The sequence below is a fragment of the Sebastes fasciatus genome, chromosome 9 (assembly GCF_043250625.1).
Source record: "Sebastes fasciatus isolate fSebFas1 chromosome 9, fSebFas1.pri, whole genome shotgun sequence".
In the NCBI taxonomy this organism is placed as follows: Eukaryota; Metazoa; Chordata; class Actinopteri; order Perciformes; family Sebastidae; genus Sebastes; species Sebastes fasciatus.
The window spans coordinates 4,373,049-4,393,282 of NC_133803.1; the positions used below are offsets into that span (position 1 = coordinate 4,373,049).

Genomic DNA, 20,234 nt, shown 5'->3' on the forward strand with positions numbered 1-20,234 from the left:
GGTACAGTTTGATGTTGTAAATTCCAGTGTCAGCAGCTTCATGTTGTTATTCCTGGTGAATGAATGAACTCGTGATGTGATGTGATGCTGCCCTCTCCTGTACATTCAGAGGTTGTTTTGATGGATCCATAATGTAAATCATTGAATAATGTGTGAATGATCTCACTGAGCTCTGAGCTTTGTCCTGTAGAAGAGCAGCTCACTGAGTCCTGCAGCCCGTCACTCTTCACTGCTCCTCTGTCAGGTACAACTGGACGGCTTGTCTCTCTAGGCGGGGCTTAAAGTTTGGGGACTTTGTTCGAAAAAGTCCATCCAGTTTTCTGACTGTTGAGGCAGCAGCCACCGTCTCTCTCTCTCTGTCTCTCTCTGGGACCTGAACTTCCAGGACTAACGGGGACATCTGTCCCGCCGTGCAGCCAGCAGCATGATGTGCCTGTTCAAGTCTCTGTGTGCGGTCATTACCAGAGCCCTGTTCCTCCTCGTCTCTCTCATCAGCGTCTGGAGGGTCACACAGGTGAAGAAAGATTACAACTACTGGTTCCTCACTTTCCTCTTTCTGCCGCTGCTCGTTGAGATGATAATTACGCTGAAGAGTCGGATGGGAAAAGATTACAAATGGTAAGATGAGCTGCATGGAAGTGTTGGTAAAGGGGGGAAACTTGAATGGAATGGCAATTTAATTTTTTTGTGTAAAACTAATCTCAACACCCTGGTTTGGACATATTGTCTTTGCTGGATAGATTTAAAGTATAATGCATGAATAAATTAAGCTTTTTTTAAATATATATATATATCCCTTCCCCCACCGCCCTCAGCAGGCTCCCCTGCATCCTGCTTGTCCCTCCTCTGCTATTGTTCAACCGGTCCTGTCCCGGGACAGTGAGGATGGGGTGGTCCCCCTTAGCTGCCCCAGACAGCCTTCCTCCATGTCTACATTTAATCTGAAAACAATAGTCTGTATTTCATTCTAGTTTTTTTTTTACGTTGTTGAACTTTCAATGACAGCAGATATTTAAATTTAACATACAATGAAAAAACAATGCAATAGACTACAGTATGTCAAACTGTCCTTCTCCATGCTCAGAGATGTCCAACACATGTGTTTTGTTATCCTGTTTAATTATTAATTCCTTACAAAAAGCTGAGATTTGTGTGGAAATATCTTGATGTTGTAAACTGAAATAATAAATCACTGGGGCTGTCAATCGATAACAAATATTTAACCACAATTAATCGCATGCTTTTCCAGAGTTAATCACGATTAATCGCACATTTTTTATCTGTTCAAAATGTACCTTAAAGGGAGAACTTTCAAGTATTTAATACTCTTATCAACGTGGGCGTGGGCAAATATACTTTTTATGCAAATGTATGTATGTACAGACGTAGGCAAAGTTGTTGGTAACGTTCCGTTAAAGAGAGAAAAACCCACAATGGTCACTGAAATAACTTGAAACTGACAAAAGTAATAATAAATAAAAATTTACTGAAAATGAACTAATGAAAATCAGATATTGTTTTTGAATTGTGGTTCAACAGAATCATTTTAAAAAACAAACTAATGAAACTGGCCAGGACAAAAATTATGGTACCCCTAGAAAAGATGTAAAATAATGTGACCATAGGGACATATTAAACTAAGGTGTGTCCTGTAATTAGCATCACAGGTATCTTCAAACTTGTAATCAGTCAGTCTGCCTATTTAAAGGGTGAAAAGTAGTCACTGTGCTGTTTGGTGTCATGGTGTGTACCACACTGAACATGGACCACAGAAAGCTAAGGAGAGAGTTGTCTCAGGAGATCAGAAAGAACATTATAGACCTTCATGTTAAAGGTAAAGGCTATAAGACCATCTCCAAGCAGCTTGATGTTCCTGTGACTACAGCTGCACATATTATTCAGAAGTTTAAGGTCCATGGGACTGTAGCCAACCTCCCTGGACGTGGCCGCAAGGGGAAAATTGATGACATATTGAAGAGACGGATAATACGAATGGTAACCAAAGAGCCCAGAACAACTTCCAAAGAGATTAGAGGTGAACTCCAAGGTCAAGGTACATCGGTGTCAGATCGCACCATCCGTCACTGTTTGAGCCAAAGTGGACTTAGTGGAAGACGACCCAGGAGGACACCAAATCATAAAAAAGCGAGACTGGAATTTTCCAAAATGCATATTGACAAGCCACAAAGCTTCTGGGAGAATGTCCTTTGGACAGATGAGACAAAACTGGAGCTTTTTGGCAAGTCACATCAGCTCTATGTTCACAGACGCAAAAATGAAGCATCCAAAGAAAAGAACACTGTACCTAATGTGAAACATGGAGGAGGCTCGGTTATGTTATGGGGCTGCTTTGTTGCATCTGGCACAGGGTGTCTTGAATCTGTGCAGGGTGCAATGAAATCTCAAGACTATCAAGGCATTCTGGAGCGAAATGTGCTGCCCAGTGTCAGAAAGCTTGGTCTCAGTTGCAGGTCATGGGTCCTCAAACAGGATAATGACCCAAAACACAGCTAAAAACACCCAAGAATGGCTAAGAACAAAACATTGGACTATTCTGAAGTGGCCTTCTATGAGCCCGGATCTAAATCCTATTGAACATCTGTGGAAGGAGCTGAAACATGCAGTCTGGAGAAGGCACCCTTCAAACCTGAGACAGCTGGAGCAGTTTGCTCACGAGGAGTGGGCCAACATACCTGTCAACAGGTGCAGAAGTCTCATTGAGAGTTACAGAAATCACTTGATTGCAGTGATTGCCTCAAAAGGTTGTGCAACAAAATATTAAGTTAATGTTACCATCATTTTTGTCTAGGCCAGTTTCATTAGTTTGTTTTTTTAAATGATTCTGCTGAACCATAATTCAAAAACAATATCTGATTTTCATTAGTTAATTTTCAGTGAATTTTTATTTATTATTACTTTTGTCAGTTTCAAGTTATTTCAGTGACCATTGTGGGTTTTTCTCTCTTTAACGGAACGTTACCAACAACTTTGCCTACGTCTGTATTTATTATTGGAAATCAATTAACAATACAAAACAAATATAGTCCAGAAACTAAATGACCTGCCCCAAACTGCATGTGATTATCATAAAGTGGGCATATCTGTAAAGGGGAGACTCGTGGGTACCCATAGAACCCATTTACATTCACATATCTTGAGGTCAGAGATCAAGGGACCCCTTTGAAAATGAACATGCCAGATTTTCCTCTACAAAATTTTGCGCAAGTTTGGAGCGTTATTAAGCCTCCTTCGGGACTAGTTGGTCTGACATGGTTGTTACCGATGGATTCCTTAGGTTTTCTAGTTTCACATGATTCATATGATTCACTCTAGCTTTAAAACTGAGCCCGCTACAACCTAAAAATCGCAAGTTGCGTTAATGTGTTAAAGAAATTAGTGGCGTTAAAACAAATTTGCGTTAACGCTAAACTATGTTTTGGCTGGGCGTCAGTAGCTCAGGCGGAATGCATCCTTTTGTTATGAAGAGAAGCATCCACCCATTAATTTCCATCTCCATGCTCAGAGACGTCTAAAACGTGTTTTGTTACCCTGTTTAATTATTAAGCCTCACAAGAAGCAGAGATTGGTGTGGAAATATCTTTATGTAGTAAACTGAAAGTAAAATTATAATAAAATACCCAACTATATGGCTGCAACTAACGATTATTGTCATTAGGTAAACATTGCATTTGTTTCAAAGTTCTTCTGCTGGTCTATAAATCTCTGCATGGCTTGGCCCCATCTTATTTATCCCCCCTCCAGGCTCCGCACTATGGGTGACAGGTCCTTCAGCGTGGCTGGCCCTAACCTCTGGAATGCTCTTCCTCAGGGTCTGCGCCAGTGCTCACCTGTTGCTTCATTTAAATCAGAACTGAAAACACATCTTTTTTAGTTTAGCCTTTCACGGTACTTCGTAATGTGTTTATTATGAATGTATACCCATTTACCTATATTCATTTTGAATTTCATTTTGTTGTTCTTTGCACTGTGATCTTGTATAGACTGTCTTATCTGGTTTGTAAGGTCTCCTTGGGTGTCTTGAAAGGCGCCTATAAATAAAATGTATTATTATCATTATTATATTATTATTATCAATTAATCTCGATCCGTTGTTTGGTTTATGAAATAGATCGGAAAATAGTGAAAAGAGCCCAAGATAATATCTTCAAAACATCAACAGTCTAAAACCCAAAGATACCATATTTAACTTCATATAAGGCAAACAAAAATGGTTAAAAGGGAAGTACGCCCATTTTCAAAATTCATCCATGTTATTCCTATGGTCTAAGACAGTCCAAAAAATATTAGTAAACATGAAGAACTCTCTCCTAAATCCAAAAAAATAGATTGCTACTCAAACGTGTGATGTCATAGGGTATAAAGTGTGGAGCTGCTTCATAGACAATGAATGGGGAGAGATGTTCTAGATGACACTGAGAGCACCCAGGGAATTGTTCTGACTATATGGGAACATTTTCTGTTTTACAACTGAGAACACTACAATAGAATAAACCTCATTTGAGTATAAAAAAAGAAAACAAACGTTCTGCTGATCTCCCATTCATTGTCTATGGAGCAGCTCCAGACTTTATATCCTATAACATCACAAGTTTGAGACTTACTTCTCTGGAAAGTAGCACATGTTCACACATATTGACTGAACTTTCCTAAGCCATGGAAATAACATATTGGAATTCTTAATTTAGGTGGTGTTCCCCTTTAAAATGATAGTCAGTTGACTAAGTGATCAATTGATGAATCGTTTCAGTTCTAAACAAATGTAATATTTAGAACCAGGCTTTGAAATTATATGAATTCTTGATGTGTGACTTTAAAACACTGAATTAAGGTTTGTATTACATTTTTTTTGTTTTTTTCCCCCCCATGTGTCTTTATGAAGTTGTGTTGATGAGGGTCTGTTGGTTGTCTTGCAGGTTTTCTCCTCCTATCTTTCTGTTTCTCATCAGTATTATTCCCTCCATCTGGATCCTGGAGCTCCACTACCAGCAGGAAGAAGCCAACGGCCCCAAGGTATACTCCACGCCTCAAACCGAAAACACTTAAAACAACAGTTCTCCTGCTTTCCAAACATGTACTCTAATGATGTGTGGTGTGAGAGGGTTGCAGAACTCTAGCTCTTCACACATACTGTAGGGCTACAGCTACAATTTATTATTCATTCATTTATTGATTCTGTCAAATTCTGCATTTGTTTTTAAGCTTTTAAGTTTGAACTAGAGTAAAATGTACAAGCAGTCTGTGAAATTCAGTGTGTAAAAAGCCTCTTTCGACTGTTTTCAGTGCAAAACTCTGGACTCGTGGGAGAATGTGCGTAAGGTGATCACTCTGAACGAGACCATGGGAAACCTCACATACCAGAGCTATCTGAAGGTAAGAACATGCTAGAACATGCTCTCTTTTATGCTGTGCCTGCAATGAACAGAGAACAGTTGTTGTTTTTTTTGATGATGTTTGTCATGGAAATCACTGATATTTCACAACATGTGGGGTAATGAACCTAACCAAGAGCTCTAAGATAAAGCAACAGAAGAGAATGGTTCAGATTCCTCAAGAAATTGCTTACTCCCTTCTCTGGGATTCACAAAATTCCTCAGTTTTTGCACGGATTAAATAGATAGTTTATTATTTGTCCTCAAGGAGTGAAGTCTTTTCCACAGAGCACAAACAACAGAATTATACAAAAAGACAAAGACATGAATAAGCACTCTACAGACCTCAGACTGGATTTCTTGTAACCAAAGAGGAGGTTACAGTTCGTGAAATAATCATGAAATTTAATGTATTGATTCATGTACATAGACACAAATTTAAAAAAAAATGTTTATGATGGTCAGCACAAAATCAATTCATATGTAATCCATGTAATCGTGAACCGGGAAGTAAATTTATAAAGAGCGGCAAACACTTCGTTGGGAGAAGGTCGGGGTGGATGGAAACTACAAGTTTATTTGTCACTTAAGTTACAGCACTTCCAGAGTTATTTTAACCCAAACCACGATCTTTTCGTAAACCTAACTAAGTAGTTTTGTTGCCTAAGCCTAACCAAGTCGATCTTTTCCTAAACCTGACTAAGTAGTTTTATTTTGAAAAGACTGAAGACATACTGCTGGACATTAGTAGGAAAACGCAAAAAAAACCATGTTGTTGAAAGTCGTGCTGAGCGTCAGAAAAAAAAGGGAAATTTGTGTCCATGTACAGGAATCAAGTAGATCAAACTTCGTGACTATTTCACAAACTGCCTTACGTGCCTTAGAGCATGGCACCGACCCCCTAAAAGCTACTCCCCAGGCAGCTGTATACTGTAGTAGCGGCCCACTGCTCCTAATATACTAGGATGGGTTAAATGCAGTAGCTACATTTCAGTGTGTGCTATGCTGTGTACAATTTGTGGCAATAAAATTGGACTTACATTTGCAGAATTTCACGTTTTAAACAAAAGCTAAATTTCTATCCATCTTTTGCAATTGATGGATGCAGAAGATATTTTTTTTGTTGTTTTTTTTGTTTTAAGCATTAAAGATAGGGTCGATGATGTTGGAAAACTAGCATCATTTGAAAGTAGCATGGCCTCAGGAGCTCCGTCTAAACCCCCCGTCCCGTCCCCCGTCCCGTCCCCCCCCCCGTCCCCTCGGGGCTCGCTACCTAATGACAAGTAACTGCAGGGCTGAGTTTTCTCTTCCATTCTCCAGGAAACGTGCGCCGGCGACACGCTTTGAGTTCAGGCTGGTGCACGCCAAGGGTAGAGTACGAGCAGGGAGGCAGGGAAGCAGGGAGGCAGGGAGGCAGGGAGGCATCTGATTGGTTCTTTCCAAGCGGACCGCGAGGCAGTAATTGGTAGACGTTTTTACAGGATTACAGCAGCTACAGATGACGGCTCTTTTCCGGTCCTTTTTCAGAGCTCATCAGTAATGGATCGCTGTTGGGGTGTAAAGACCATTTCAACCAATATAACAAATAGTGTAGACTGGAAAACATCGTCAACACTGTCTTTAACAAAGAGCCAACAACCTGAGTGATGATCATGAATGATGCATGTTGCCTGTAATTTGCTGTAGAAAACGAAGTGATATACTGTCACACTGTCAAAAAAGTAAAAAAAAAAAACTTTCTGTGTCCTCATTTTAAGCTATTCCAACTCCTCTCAGCAGTATTCAAGGCCAAACTGCTCTTCAGTGGAAAAGAGTCCTAAATCTGATTAGAAGCCAGCACCGGGGTAATATGGAATCCATTAAGAGAGTTACTCAGAAATTTAGGAATGGGACAGATTCCCCGACTGTCAGTTTGGAGTGAATGCAGAAGAGAAAAACATGAACATCAAAAGATTGGAAAGCCGGATGCATCCCCTGGGGGGTAAACAATTTTCATTCAGAAGAATCCACCAATAGGAGACACAAGGGATCTTCCCCCAGATCTTCCCAGAACTGGGTTCTGGGAGGAGCCATCCTCTCTCCCTTATCTCTGGTGGACATTTTGGTCAGAAATTAGAGGAACATTTCGCCACATTTTATGTGGATGTCCAATCCTCAGTGTGTGTCATATTGACAGAGACACAGTTCACATGCTCATGGAGCTGTGCTGACAGTGCCTACATGTACCAGGATGCATTGCGCCTGAGCTACTGACGGCCAGCCAAAACATACTTTAGCCAAGTTGCGCAGATACTAGGGCTGTCAAAGTAAACGCCATAATAACGCATTAATGCAAATTTGTTTTAAGGCTACTAATTTCTTTAAAGCATTAACGCAACTTGGGATTTTTAGGTCATAGCGGGCTAGATATGTGAATGAAAATGGGTTCTATGGGTACCCACGAGTCTCCCCTTTACAGAAATGCCCACTTAATTTGCGATTAATGGTGATTAATATTTTAATCGATTGACAGCCCTAGAACAAATAAAGAAAGAAATAAATACATTTTTTACTCCTGTAAAATAACTGTGGACATCATGCAATTAATCACTACTACATATTTGAATTGATTGACAGCCCTATCATATACTTATGCAGGTGATAAAATAAAAACACGGAGGCTGTGTAGTCCAAATCAACGTGAACCAAGATGGCAACAACTCGTTATTATTTTCCAAATTTCCTCCCCGTTGCAGCCACGGCTCTCTCTCTGCTGCATATCTTCGGCCGTATATGCGTGTTCGAATAAACACGGCTGAATATCCGAGTCAGCCAAAACACTGTAAAATGTATGCTCGTCCATAACATCCTCTGCACTCATATTTTCGGATGCCCTTTTTTGCTGTTGGAAACGTTTGCAATACAAGCAAAGAGAACAAGAAAGTTCTGTTTTGGAGCGGCATCTAGAGCATGGCGTTTGTTTTGGAAACTACAGAATGATATAAAAACCTCAAAAAAGTCCACAATAATGCACCCGCCCTCTAAAGAGTCAATTAATCTAATAACAGGCTCAAGGATGATTGTTTATTTGTAAAAACACTCTCCTCTTTTGCATAGAAGATAGGCCTAAAACCCTATGAGTGCTCCTGAGTGCTCTTGAGTGCTCCGGTGGCATTGCCTTGAACTTCAGCGGTATCTGTGGTAACTTCACAATGTTTTATAACCGGAAAAAACAAGTGAATACGACATAGTCTGATCAGAGGCAAAGACGAGAATTTCAGTTTTGTTGTTATTCAATATTAGAAAGCTATGAGTCATCCAGGCACTGAATTCAGCAAGGCAAAAAGTGGCAAGACCTGAGAGGTTATACAGGCTTTTAAAATACCAAGAAAGACAAAGAACTTGCAAAGTCATAAATAGGAAGAAAAACACTCTCAGACAAATTAGTAAAATATGTCAATCAACAGTATCAATTTAAATCAAGAAGAGCACAAACGAACGTTCACCCTGGACTCACTGCAACAGGATGTCACAGGAAGAGACGTGTTTTCGCTTTACTTCAGATGCAGAGAGAGACAGACCTGAGAATAAACCTAAGAATGCAAGATGTAGAGCAACATAAGCAATATTAATACAGTTTACTTAGTCATTAAAATAGGAGGGCAGAGACGTTCTGCCATTAATAACAAACATAAGAGCCTGAAAACCCATGTGGCCAATAACAGAAAGAGGGGAGCATTTAAACTGGCTTATATAAACAACAGCTAGACCACCACCACCGCACCCTTTAGCCCAGGAGAGTTAGAAAGACAATATTTGTTGGGGCGCACCTCCAAAAACTGGCTGCGTGCCTCAGCTCTTTACTGTTTCAATAAGAAAAACAAAGTCCACATTGTGCAACATTATGGAGTCATTAAAGGTCCCATATCATGCTCATTTTCAGGTTCATACTTGTAATTTGTGTTTCTACTAGAACATGTTTACATGCTGTAATGTTAAAAATATATACAGACGTAGGCAAAGTTGTTGGTAACGTTCCGTTAAAGAGAGAAAAACCCACAATGGTCACTGAAATAACTTGAAACTGACAAAAGTAATAATAAATAAAAATTTACTGAAAATGAACTAATGAAAATCAGCTGTTGCTTTTGAATTGTGGTTCAACAGAATCATTTTTTTAAAAAAACTAATGAAACTGGCCTAGACAAAAATGATGGTAGCCCTAGAAAAGATTGAAAATAATGTGACCATAGGGACATATTAAACTAAGGTGTGTCCTGTAATTAGCATCACAGGTGTCTTCAAACTTGTAATCAGTCAGTCTGCCTATTTAAAGGGTGAAAAGTAGTCACTGTGCTGTTTGGTGTCATGGTGTGTACCACACTGAACATGGACCACAGAAAGCTAAGGAGAGAGTTGTCTCAGGAGATCAGAAAGAACATTATAGACCTTCATGTTAAAGGTAAAGGCTATAAGACCATCTCCAAGCAGCTTGACGTTCCTGTGACTACAGCTGCACATATTATTCAGAAGTTTAAGGTCCATGGGACTGTAGCCAACCTCCCTGGACGTGGCCGCAAGGGGAAAATTGATGACATATTGAAGAGACGGATAATACGAATGGTAACCAAAGAGCCCAGAACAACTTCCAAAGAGATTAGAGGTGAACTCCAAGGTCAAGGTACATCAGTGTCAGATCGCACCATCCGTCACTGTTTGAGCCAAAGTGGACTTAATGGAAGAAAACCGAGGAGGACACCAAATCATAAAAAAGCGAGACTGGAATTTTCCAAAATGCATATTGACAAGCCACAAAGCTTCTGGGAGAATGTCCTTTGGACAGATGAGACAAAACTGGAGCTTTTTGGCAAGTCACATCAGCTCTATGTTCACAGACGAAGAGATGAAGCATCCAAAGAAAAGAACACTGTACCTAATGTGAAACATGGAGGAGGCTCGGTTATGTTATGGGGCTGCTTTGTTGCATCTGGCACAGGGTGTCTTGAATCTGTGCAGGGTGCAATGAAATCTCAAGACTATCAAGGCATTCTGGAGCGAAATGTGCTGCCCAGTGTCAGAAAGCTTGGTCTCAGTTGCAGGTCATGGGTCCTCAAACAGGATAATGACCCAAAACACAGCTAAAAACACCCAAGAATGGCTAAGAACAAAACATTGGACTGTTCTGAAGTGGCCTTTTATGAGCCCGGATCTAAATCCTATTGGACATCTGTGGAAGGAGCTGAAACATGCTGTCTGGAGAAGGCACCCTTCAAACCTGAGACAGCTGGAGCAGTTTGCTCACGAGGAGTGGGCCAACATACCTGTCGACAGGTGCAGAAGTCTCATTGAGAGTTACAGAAATCACTTGATTGCAGTGATTGCCTCAAAAGGTTGTGCAACAAAATATTAAGTTAATGTTACCATCATTTTTGTCTAGGCCAGTTTCATTAGTTTGTTTTTTTAAATGATTCTGCTGAACCATAATTCAAAAACAATATCTGATTTTCATTAGTTAATTTTCAGTGAATTTTTATTTATTATTACTTTTGTCAGTTTCAAGTTATTTCAGTGACCATTGTGGGTTTTTCTCTCTTTAACGGAACGTTACCAACAACTTTGCCTACGTCTGTATATATTTTCCGCATATTGTCTGTCTGAATATACCTGTATTCACCCTCTGCCTGAAACGCTCCGTTTTAGTGCATTTCAACGGAATTGCAACGGAATTGCATCGCTAGGCAACAGTTTGGGTCTATGTTTACTTCCTGTCAGCTGTTGTTATTAACATACACTGCAACAGGAAATAAACTGGGACACATTTAGAATGTTTATGTTTAAAACCATGTAATGGTTTAAATATTGTATATTTGTGACATCACAAATGGACAGAAATCCTAACGGATTGGTTCAAACCCACAATTTCTGAATACGGGCTGTGTGTGCTTCTCCGTATATTGAGCGTTTTGATAGTTTAACAGTATTTATAAAGCACTTAAACCTCCTTTATAATATAAAAGACACGAAAATCTCACTTTTTACAATATGGGACCTTTAAAGCTGCAGTTGGTAACTTTGAGGAAATATGATGAAAAGTTATTTTTTATAAAACAGTCACTATATCCTGACAGTAGTGCATGAGACAGATAATCTGTGAAAAAAGATCATATTCTTCTGTGTCCTCCGGTGCTCCTAACGGAATTTGCAAGATTTCACCACGCCCGAAGGAAAACAACCAATCAGAGCCGAGCAGTCTCTGGGCAGCTGTCAATCACTATTCACGAAACACGTGAACTCCGATCAAACTAGGCAACGCTGATCAAAAATGAATCCCGATTCTGTTACTATAATGTCTATTTCTCTCCTCAAATGTTTTCAGAATCATCTTCCCGGATGGTTGACCGTGCTTGGTTTTGGCTCGACTGCTTTCAACATGGCAGCTTTCTTCCTCATTTTACAGCTAAACAGTAACAGTGTTTGAGCGCTGCCTAGTTTGACAGTTTGATCTGAGTTCGCGAGTTTCGCAAGACAGCTGCCCAGAGACTGCTCGGCTCTGATTGGTTGTTTTCTTTCGGGTGTGGTGAAATCTTGCAGATGGCATTAGGAGGACACAGAGGAAGAAGATTTTCTTTCACAGATTATCTGTCTCATGCACTACTGTCAGGATGTAGTGACAGTTTTAGAAAAAAAAACTTTTTATTACATTTTCTCAAACTTACCGACTGCAGCTTTAAAGGATAATTCTGGTGATTCTACTGTCAAAAGATCCCATTAAAAAAACAAAAACAACTAGAATGGCACTCAGAGAGCGCAGACATCCGCCAAGCTGCCCGAGTATGATTGCCCCCCCCTCTCCGTGCAGCTTGCGCCATCATCCACGTGTATTTCTGTTTATGTTGAGATCAGCTGACCATAGCGGAGCATCGTAAAACACTTCATTCAAACTGGACAGAATCAAAGTTAAACTCACCTAAACCGTCGTCGTTACTCTTTCCAACAATCACCAAGTGTGCTTTGGTCCAACTCAACTGTAATTTCACAGAGTTTAATGTGAAAAAATGCAGATTCTACAGGTGTGTCCCCCCTCCCTCCACTCTCTCTCTGTCCCTCTCTCTCTGCAGGCAGAAGGAAAGAGGCAGGGTGACGCATCATGAACGTGTCATCAGTTACACTGCGCATGTCTTAAAGCCTGTGGTGTTAATGCATAGGCTGAGTGGAGTAATTAAAAAAAAATCCCGAAAACGGATCATGATCCAGATCGCCACCAAAATCTAATGGATTGTTCATTGTGCCACACCCCACCCCTCCAAAATATTCATTCAAATCCATTGTGAACTTTTGGTGTTATCCTGCTAAAAGACAAACAAACAAACATTTCTCTGTGGGGGGTTTTAAAGGTGAAAGTATGTATTTGTGACCCATTTTTAAGGAATTTACATCTTCAGTGTAGGGAAATCATAAAGTACTGAGAGACGGATTAACACATTGTTGTTTTTTGTCTTTTCATTGGATTTGTAGACCATAAGAAAAATATAGACTGTCTCCAGCCTTTTTCTTTAAATAATGACTTTTTGGATTAGGACTCATCAACATTCATCCGACCAAATATTACAGGGTCTGTAAATGGAGTAAAAGGAGGCGGGATAATCTCTGCCTAGTTTGGCTATAACAAATCTATATTGCTACTATGATATCTACCAGAAACTGGTAGCGTCGCATGAGCTGAGAGCTAGGGTTGTGTCTAGAAGGTAGCCCACAAGTTGTGAAAACTCTTGAGAGACTCACTGCGCGATCCAGTAGCGGGACAAATACCACAAAGACCAACCGTCACATCCTACATGTAGGCATGCTGAACAACGACAACAATGGAGGAGAAATGAATACACATAGACCGGCAGGTCCGTCCTCTCTCCCTACGTGTTTCCACCTTCTCTTCATCCAGAGCAAGTACTGTACCATGTGCCAACATTTTGACTTCTGCGGATATTCTCTATCATATAACCTAACACTAAAGTTTATTTAGCACTAAAATCAGGATAAATTAAGTAATTTACTAAAACGGCAATAATACCGCATATCGCGCTGATGAGCCCATCATTATCACCGCAGGGGAAATTCCTTCACCGTGACAGCCCTACATGTGACCCTTAAGTTATCGAAAAAGAAATAACTTTCGATCTCTCTTCCTTTTCCAATATTTTAACCAGGCGTTATCAAATGTCTGCTCCGACGAATGGATCCTGGCTCTCCATCAGATCCTGCTCATCCTCCTCATCGTGGGGAAGTGGCTCCTCCCGCTGGGAGGCGGAGTCACGCGGGACGAGCTCTCGCAGCTTCTCCTGATTTTTGTCGGCACCGCAGCAGACATCCTCGAATTTAATAGTGAGACGCTGTCAGATGTCAAGTGGGTGGCTTGTTGGTTAAAAATATGTGTGATAGTTGTATGTTTACTGAGCTTTGTAATCGTATAAGTATGTTCCCACTTATGTCTAAACTATAGGGCTGTCAAAGTTAACGCCATAATAACGTGTTAATGCACATTTGTTTTAACGGCACTAATTTCTTTAACACCGCTTGCGATTTTTAGGTTGTGGCGGGCTCAGTCTTAAAGCTAGAGTGAAGATACTGGTATCGTATGAAACCAGAAAATCTAAGCTTGTCACGAAAGAGGCTAAATAATCTCCAAACTTAGTCCTCTGACCTCAAGATATGTGAATGTAAATGTGTTCTATGGGTACCCACGAGTCTCCCCTTTACAGACATGCCCACTTTATGATAATCACATGCAGTTTGGGGCAAGTCATAGTAAATTCTAAATGCAGTACCTGTGAGGGTTTCTGGACAATATCTGTCATTGTTTTGTGTTGTTAATATAATATATACATACATTTGTATAAAGCAGCATATTTGCCCACTCCCATGTTGATAAGAGTATTAAATACTTGACAAATCTCCCTTTAAGGTTCATTTTGAACAGATAAAAAAATTTGTGATTAATTTGCGATTAATTACAATTAACTATGGACAATCATGCGGTTAATTGTAATTAAGTATTTGAATCGATTGACAGCCCTTGTATAAACGATAGACACAAAGGTGTAGAACTCAAGCACTTTTAAATAATCTTACTTTTATCTAATCTGTGTCCCCAAATTATGACATTATATCACGGAAATAAGCAACTTTCCATTGACATGTATTGAAACTCACGGGACTGACTCTGACTCTGTGTCTTTTCCAGAGAGAACAGCCCTCAGCTGGTCTACATCATCTTAGCTGTATGGACGTGGAGCATGCTGCAGTTCCCTCTACATCTGTCCGGTCAGTGTGTGTTTGTGTCTTAAACCAATAACGTTGGTGCTTATTAAGCATTTACAGCCGTGTGTTGTTGTACATAACCTCTTCCCAGCCAAACAATGTGTTAAGTCAGCAGCGTCCAGGCCAGTGCTCTAAGTAAACAGTGAAAAGTAGTTTGGCTCCTCTATCTCCAGCTTGGTCAAATTATTAACCCAGAAATCTGTTTTCCCTTCCCGAGCCGTGGTAATGTCCCTACTCTCAGACATATACTTCTAAAAACAGACTTAAACCGAAAAATAAATCACTACCAGGAAGGGTGTACTGAAGGAGTTCTTATAAATGTTGACAGTCTTTAGGAGGAAATCCAGTCTCACTTATTCATTACATAAATAGATTCGGACTAACAAAGTCTCCGGTTCTCAACTTGGCTGATAAGAGGAGGCCATTATCAGGCAAGGCCCAACAGCAGATGTCTTTCTGAAACTTATTACAACGAGCACAGAAAAGAATGTAAACCCGCCTGCTCACATCTGAGGGAACAAGGATAGTGTTTCATGAAAGAAAGAAATAAAGAAAGAAAGAAAGAAAGAAAGAAAGAAAGAAAGAACATTATAATGTGGTTAGAAACAGCGCAGCTTTGTTCTCGGTAAAGACAACCCCCCCATTCATGATCTCAATTATTCATATCCCATTTAATAATTTACAAATGGATGTTGACATTCTTGATAGTGATACTTTCATGTATAGCTTTACCGTCATAATGCATTTAGAACACTTAGAACTTGAACGCCCAGTGTTCAGATGAAGCTGCTTTTCCTTCAGTGTGTCCAGTTTGTATCCACTCATGTGGGTGTGTCTTTTTGCTATAGTGTTAGAGCAGTCGTGTCCAGTATGTTTGAATGCCGTGTAAACACAGAAAGTGTTGACATACAGGTGCAACATGTTCATCCATACTTGTTTCCTCCCGGGGTCAAAATTCTCCTGCTTATAAGCCACAAGCTCTACTGTTTCCACCCGGACGGCAATAGAGCTACACCAAATGTCTTTTCCTGGCGGAGGAGAGATGCTCGCGACACCGCAGTTTGAGCTGCGCTCGCCACACATCACAGCATCCCAGTGGCATGACGCTAGCTGTTGGAAATAATGGGTTTCAGAATGCAGTGGTGCTGTTGTAGCATTGTGTCTGAAAGGACCTGAGTGAGAGGCAGAGAGAGAAACTGAGAGTACTAAGAGAAAGAAATACTCAAGCAGGAGCAAAAAATTAATGAATGAAAATTGATGACTATTAGTTTATACCAGAGATTCAAACAAGTTCATACCAGAGGGGCAAAAATTATTCAGTTTTCTTTCCTGAGAATTAAAGGGACTATTTGTAACTTTCAGAAATGCTTGTTAACAGCGACACCTGTGGCCGTTAAGTCAACGAAAGTCAGCGTCCTGTTGCTCGCGCTTGCTCGCTCTAAATATACCTGAACGAGCATCGCTCAAAACAGTGAGGCGACACACGTCAGCTAAAACCACAATATCACTCTATATTTCAGCTGCTTGGCAGTAATGTTAGTTGACCAGACGAAGGTCTCTCCATGAATCACTGCTGATCCTAGTGTTGGCTTTTCCTGCCTCAGCGCAGGCTAAGGCAGCGGGGCTCCGCAGCAAGTAACGTTGTTGTCTCTGCCCGCAGACGGAGAGAACAGGGGAGACACCGGCACCCGGTCGGTAACGAGACGATAACATTACTCGTTGCGGAGCCCCGTCACTTCACAAGACACGGAAAACCTCTGTTGGTCTGGAGGAGCTGCAGCAGTTATTTCTGCACAAACGTTCACTAGATATTCTCAGAGCTAAACTAACTCTTCTGCAGTGTGGAGTGAGGGCGCGTTCACGTCTGGAGGTGGAGCGAGTACGCGAGAACGCGTGCGGCTTGTGTGAGCCTGTGCAAGCAGGCAGAGGAGGAGAGGCTCCGGCCACACGTGAGCGCACATATGCGAGCGCGCATGTGTCCCGACGCAGTACATTTATACGCTTAAAAAGTTACAAACAGTCCCTTTAAGTAAAGTTAAAATTAGGTCTATTTAACATAAAATTGCTGTTGCAGTGTACTTATTATTTTGTTATTTTCATTCTTTAAAAGTCACCAGAATGCAGGAAATAAAGTCTCTGAAACTTTATTTACTCTAATTTTTGGTTTTGAAATCCTCCCTATTTTTGAGGTCTCAAGGTTGGCTAGTATGCGTTCATTAGGGGTGGAAAGTGTAGTAGAATATTGTACTCAAGCACTGTTAATTTAAAGAAATTTTACTCATGTTAAAGCAAAAGTATTGTGCAAAAATACACTTATAAAGGGATGGGAAAGGTACAAGAACTAATAGTAAAAATACTTGTGTTAAAAGATAAAAGAAAAAAGTAAAAAGTAGATCAGTTAAAATGTATTCTGAGTAAACGTTGCTGCTTTAAAAAATAAATTGCATTAATTGTCAACGTATACACTAGTGGAACAACATCAGCAACATGGTTATGTGCAAACCAACAATAATTTCCATCTCTATAGACGGTAGCAGCCTCTGTGTATGAATGATCATCAATTCTAAATATACATCCACCTTCCTGGACCGTGCGAACACAGCCTCCCTCTTTCATTCCTTCAACCACCTTCTTGAAAAGGTCAGAGTTGTGATATTTGTGCATATCCAAAAACCTGTTGATATCCGAGTCTTTCATAATGTTTAACAGTAGGTGGGCTTTTTCTTTTGGACGTGCATCTCCGTAAACTGTTGGCTAGTTGGTTTGTGTACAACGCACAGAGCTGGACGCTAACAGGCCAGAAGTCTTGTGTAGCAAACGGCTGTAAAAAACCCAATTGAGATGCATATTCCGAATGTGCTGTATACATGTCCAAAGAATGCTCCTAAAACCTGAATAATCCCACGTCTTATTCGATAAATGCTCCATTCGGAATAAGGCCTGATTCAGAATATCCACACAGGATATGCAGTCCATATCAAATTTGGATTAATAGAGGAATATTAATGTGCATGTAAAACGTAGAAGCAGTGCAACAGATGTAATGTGTATAGGCCTAGGGCATGTAGCTGAAGCTAATTTGCAACCCCTGTCCCTGGTTAGGCTACTAAAACTACGAGGGTAAAACAACTAAACAAATAAATGGAAACAACAGATTGTTCCTTTTGTCTCTTACGTCCTGTTTTTTTGTCCTTTTATTTTAAAAAGTGGTGAACTCCAAGCCAGACAGTGAGGGTGAGCAGAGGGTCCAGGAGGCATCCGTCTTAACTAAACACAGCACAGACATATGGAGCGTCGTGGAGGCCTTGTTCATCCATGACGGGCCTTTCCTGGTGGTCAGGCTCACCGTCATGACCTACTTCGACGTCATCCACCAGATGTTGGTGTTCTTCGCCATCAAGAACTTCCTGGTGGTCATACTGAACTTGTACAGGTTGGTTGTTATATGCCAGGACTACCGCAGTAGAGACAACCGGGGCAGCGCTATCCCATGTGTCTGAGGAGTCATCTCACAGGGGGGGAATCAGGGAGACGGAGAGATGTTACATCCAAAGTTTTACAGTTACAGTGGAGCAGGAAAAGAAGCTTGCTTTCTGTTTTCTTCTCCAATGTACTTAAAGTCGAGGTGAAATGAAAAAAAGCCTTTTTAACCCTTTTAGATCACATCCCTGGTCATATTGTGCACCTATTTATCAATGTATGTAATTGTTGTTGTTTTTTACAAAAAATTAATTTCTTCATATTTTTTTACCAAAATACAATCTTCTTTTCTTCCTGTAAAACAATATATGAGGTGCGCATCAACCAATTTCAACCACAAATATCATGACATCCATCCATCAATCAATCTTCAACTTTTAATAGCTATTTGGTTTAAATCCCTCTTGTACACTGACCTTTACACCGCTCAAATATTCCTTTTCACTGGGAATACTCACAGCACAGAGACTAAAGACGCTCTAACTTCCGTTTGACTGGGACTCTAAAGGGGAACTACGGCCATTTTCAAAATTCATACATGTTATATGGTCTAAGACAGTCCAAAAAATATTAGTAAACACGAACAGCTCTCTCCCAAATATCCCAAAACTAGAGTGCTAAAACTTAAACTTGTGATGTCATAGGGTTTAAAGTCTGGAGCTGCTCCATAGACAATGAATGGGAGACGGATTTTATGGACCCACTGAATGTTTGTTTTCTTTTTTATACCCATATGAGATTTATTCTATTGTAGAGTTGTCAGTTGTGAAAGAGAAAATGTTCCCACATAGAACATTCCCCTGGGTGCTCTCAGTGTCATCTAGAACAGGGGTGTCAAACTCAATTTCATCCACATCAGAATTACGGTTGCCCTCAAAGGGCCGGTTGTAACTGTAAGACTATATAAATATATCAACTCTTTATCATATTACATTATTACATTCGATTATTATTGGTTTTAGTAATAATTTAATTAATAACTAGCTCTGAAAGCAGAAGTCTAGGAGAAATGATTGCAAGCAGACATTCAAGTCAAATCATTTTGGCGACCTTTTGGCGACCACATCACTCTGCCAGAGTGCCGCTGCTGGAAACGGCTGATATTGAGACGCTTCGGTGCGCAGGTAACAAAATCGAGATGCATTGTGGGACATGTAGTTTATGGACACCGTACTTTTGTAAAGTGGCATAGAATTGTATGATAAGCAAATATATCCTTCGCAAGCTCTCGCGGGCCACATAAAATGAGGTGCTGGGTCGGATCCGGCCCGCTGGCCTTGATTTTGACACATGTGATCTAGAACATCTCTCCCTATTCATTGTCTATGGAGCAGTTCCTCACTTTATACCCAATTACATCACAAGTTTGAGTTTTAGCACTCTAGTTTTTGGATTTGGGAGAGAGTTGTTCATGTTCACTAATGTTTTTTGGACTGTCTTAGACCATAGGAACAACATTGATGAATTTTGAAAATGCGCGTAATTCCCCTTTAACTTTGTGGGATCAAGCGGCTGTGAATAATTAAGACTGTTGCGAGCAGAAAACTGGTTGCCAAGTTCACATTCCACGCTTGACTGCTCAGCATCTGACTTCGAAGACTCATACTTCACCTCATTGACATGTCAGTCCCTCTGGAGCTGACTTCGGTCAACTCAGTTAAAAAAACCACCATTACTTCAATACTTTTGTGTGCGAGAACATGCTGGGCTATAAAGAGGCCTTATTGTTCGGATTGTTCACTGACATTAAAATTAACAGACATAGGCAAACAGCAAGCCAGGGACACAGAGGAGACGAAGGAAGCAGAGCAGAACAGGAAAAAGGTCAAGTCAAGTCAATTTTATTTATACAGCTCAATATCACAAATCACACATTTGCGTCAGGGGGCTTTACAATCTGAACAGCATACAACACCCTCTGGCCTTTTCGACCCTCGCCTCGGATAAGGAAAAACTAGAAATATCATATGCATACAGATAATGCACATTACTAAGTCTGTCAGAACAATATAATGAACAAATGTAGTCCCAAAGCACCACTTCTGCCAGCACGTACAGAAGCCAGGCTAC

The 20,234-nt window shown here is 40.5% G+C and overlaps 1 protein-coding gene across 1 annotated transcript; it reads left to right on the forward strand.

The window, feature by feature from the left end:
• Positions 1-221: 221 nt before the first annotated feature.
• Positions 222-18,401, forward strand: LOC141773649 (transmembrane protein 26-like). Its single transcript, XM_074645528.1, has 6 exons — positions 222-618; positions 4,935-5,031; positions 5,302-5,391; positions 13,574-13,770; positions 14,608-14,687; positions 17,892-18,401. Exons 1-6 carry the CDS (start codon positions 425-427, stop codon positions 18,182-18,184), a joined length of 951 nt encoding a protein of 316 aa, XP_074501629.1. The 5' UTR covers positions 222-424; the 3' UTR covers positions 18,185-18,401.
• Positions 18,402-20,234: the final 1,833 nt, after the last annotated feature.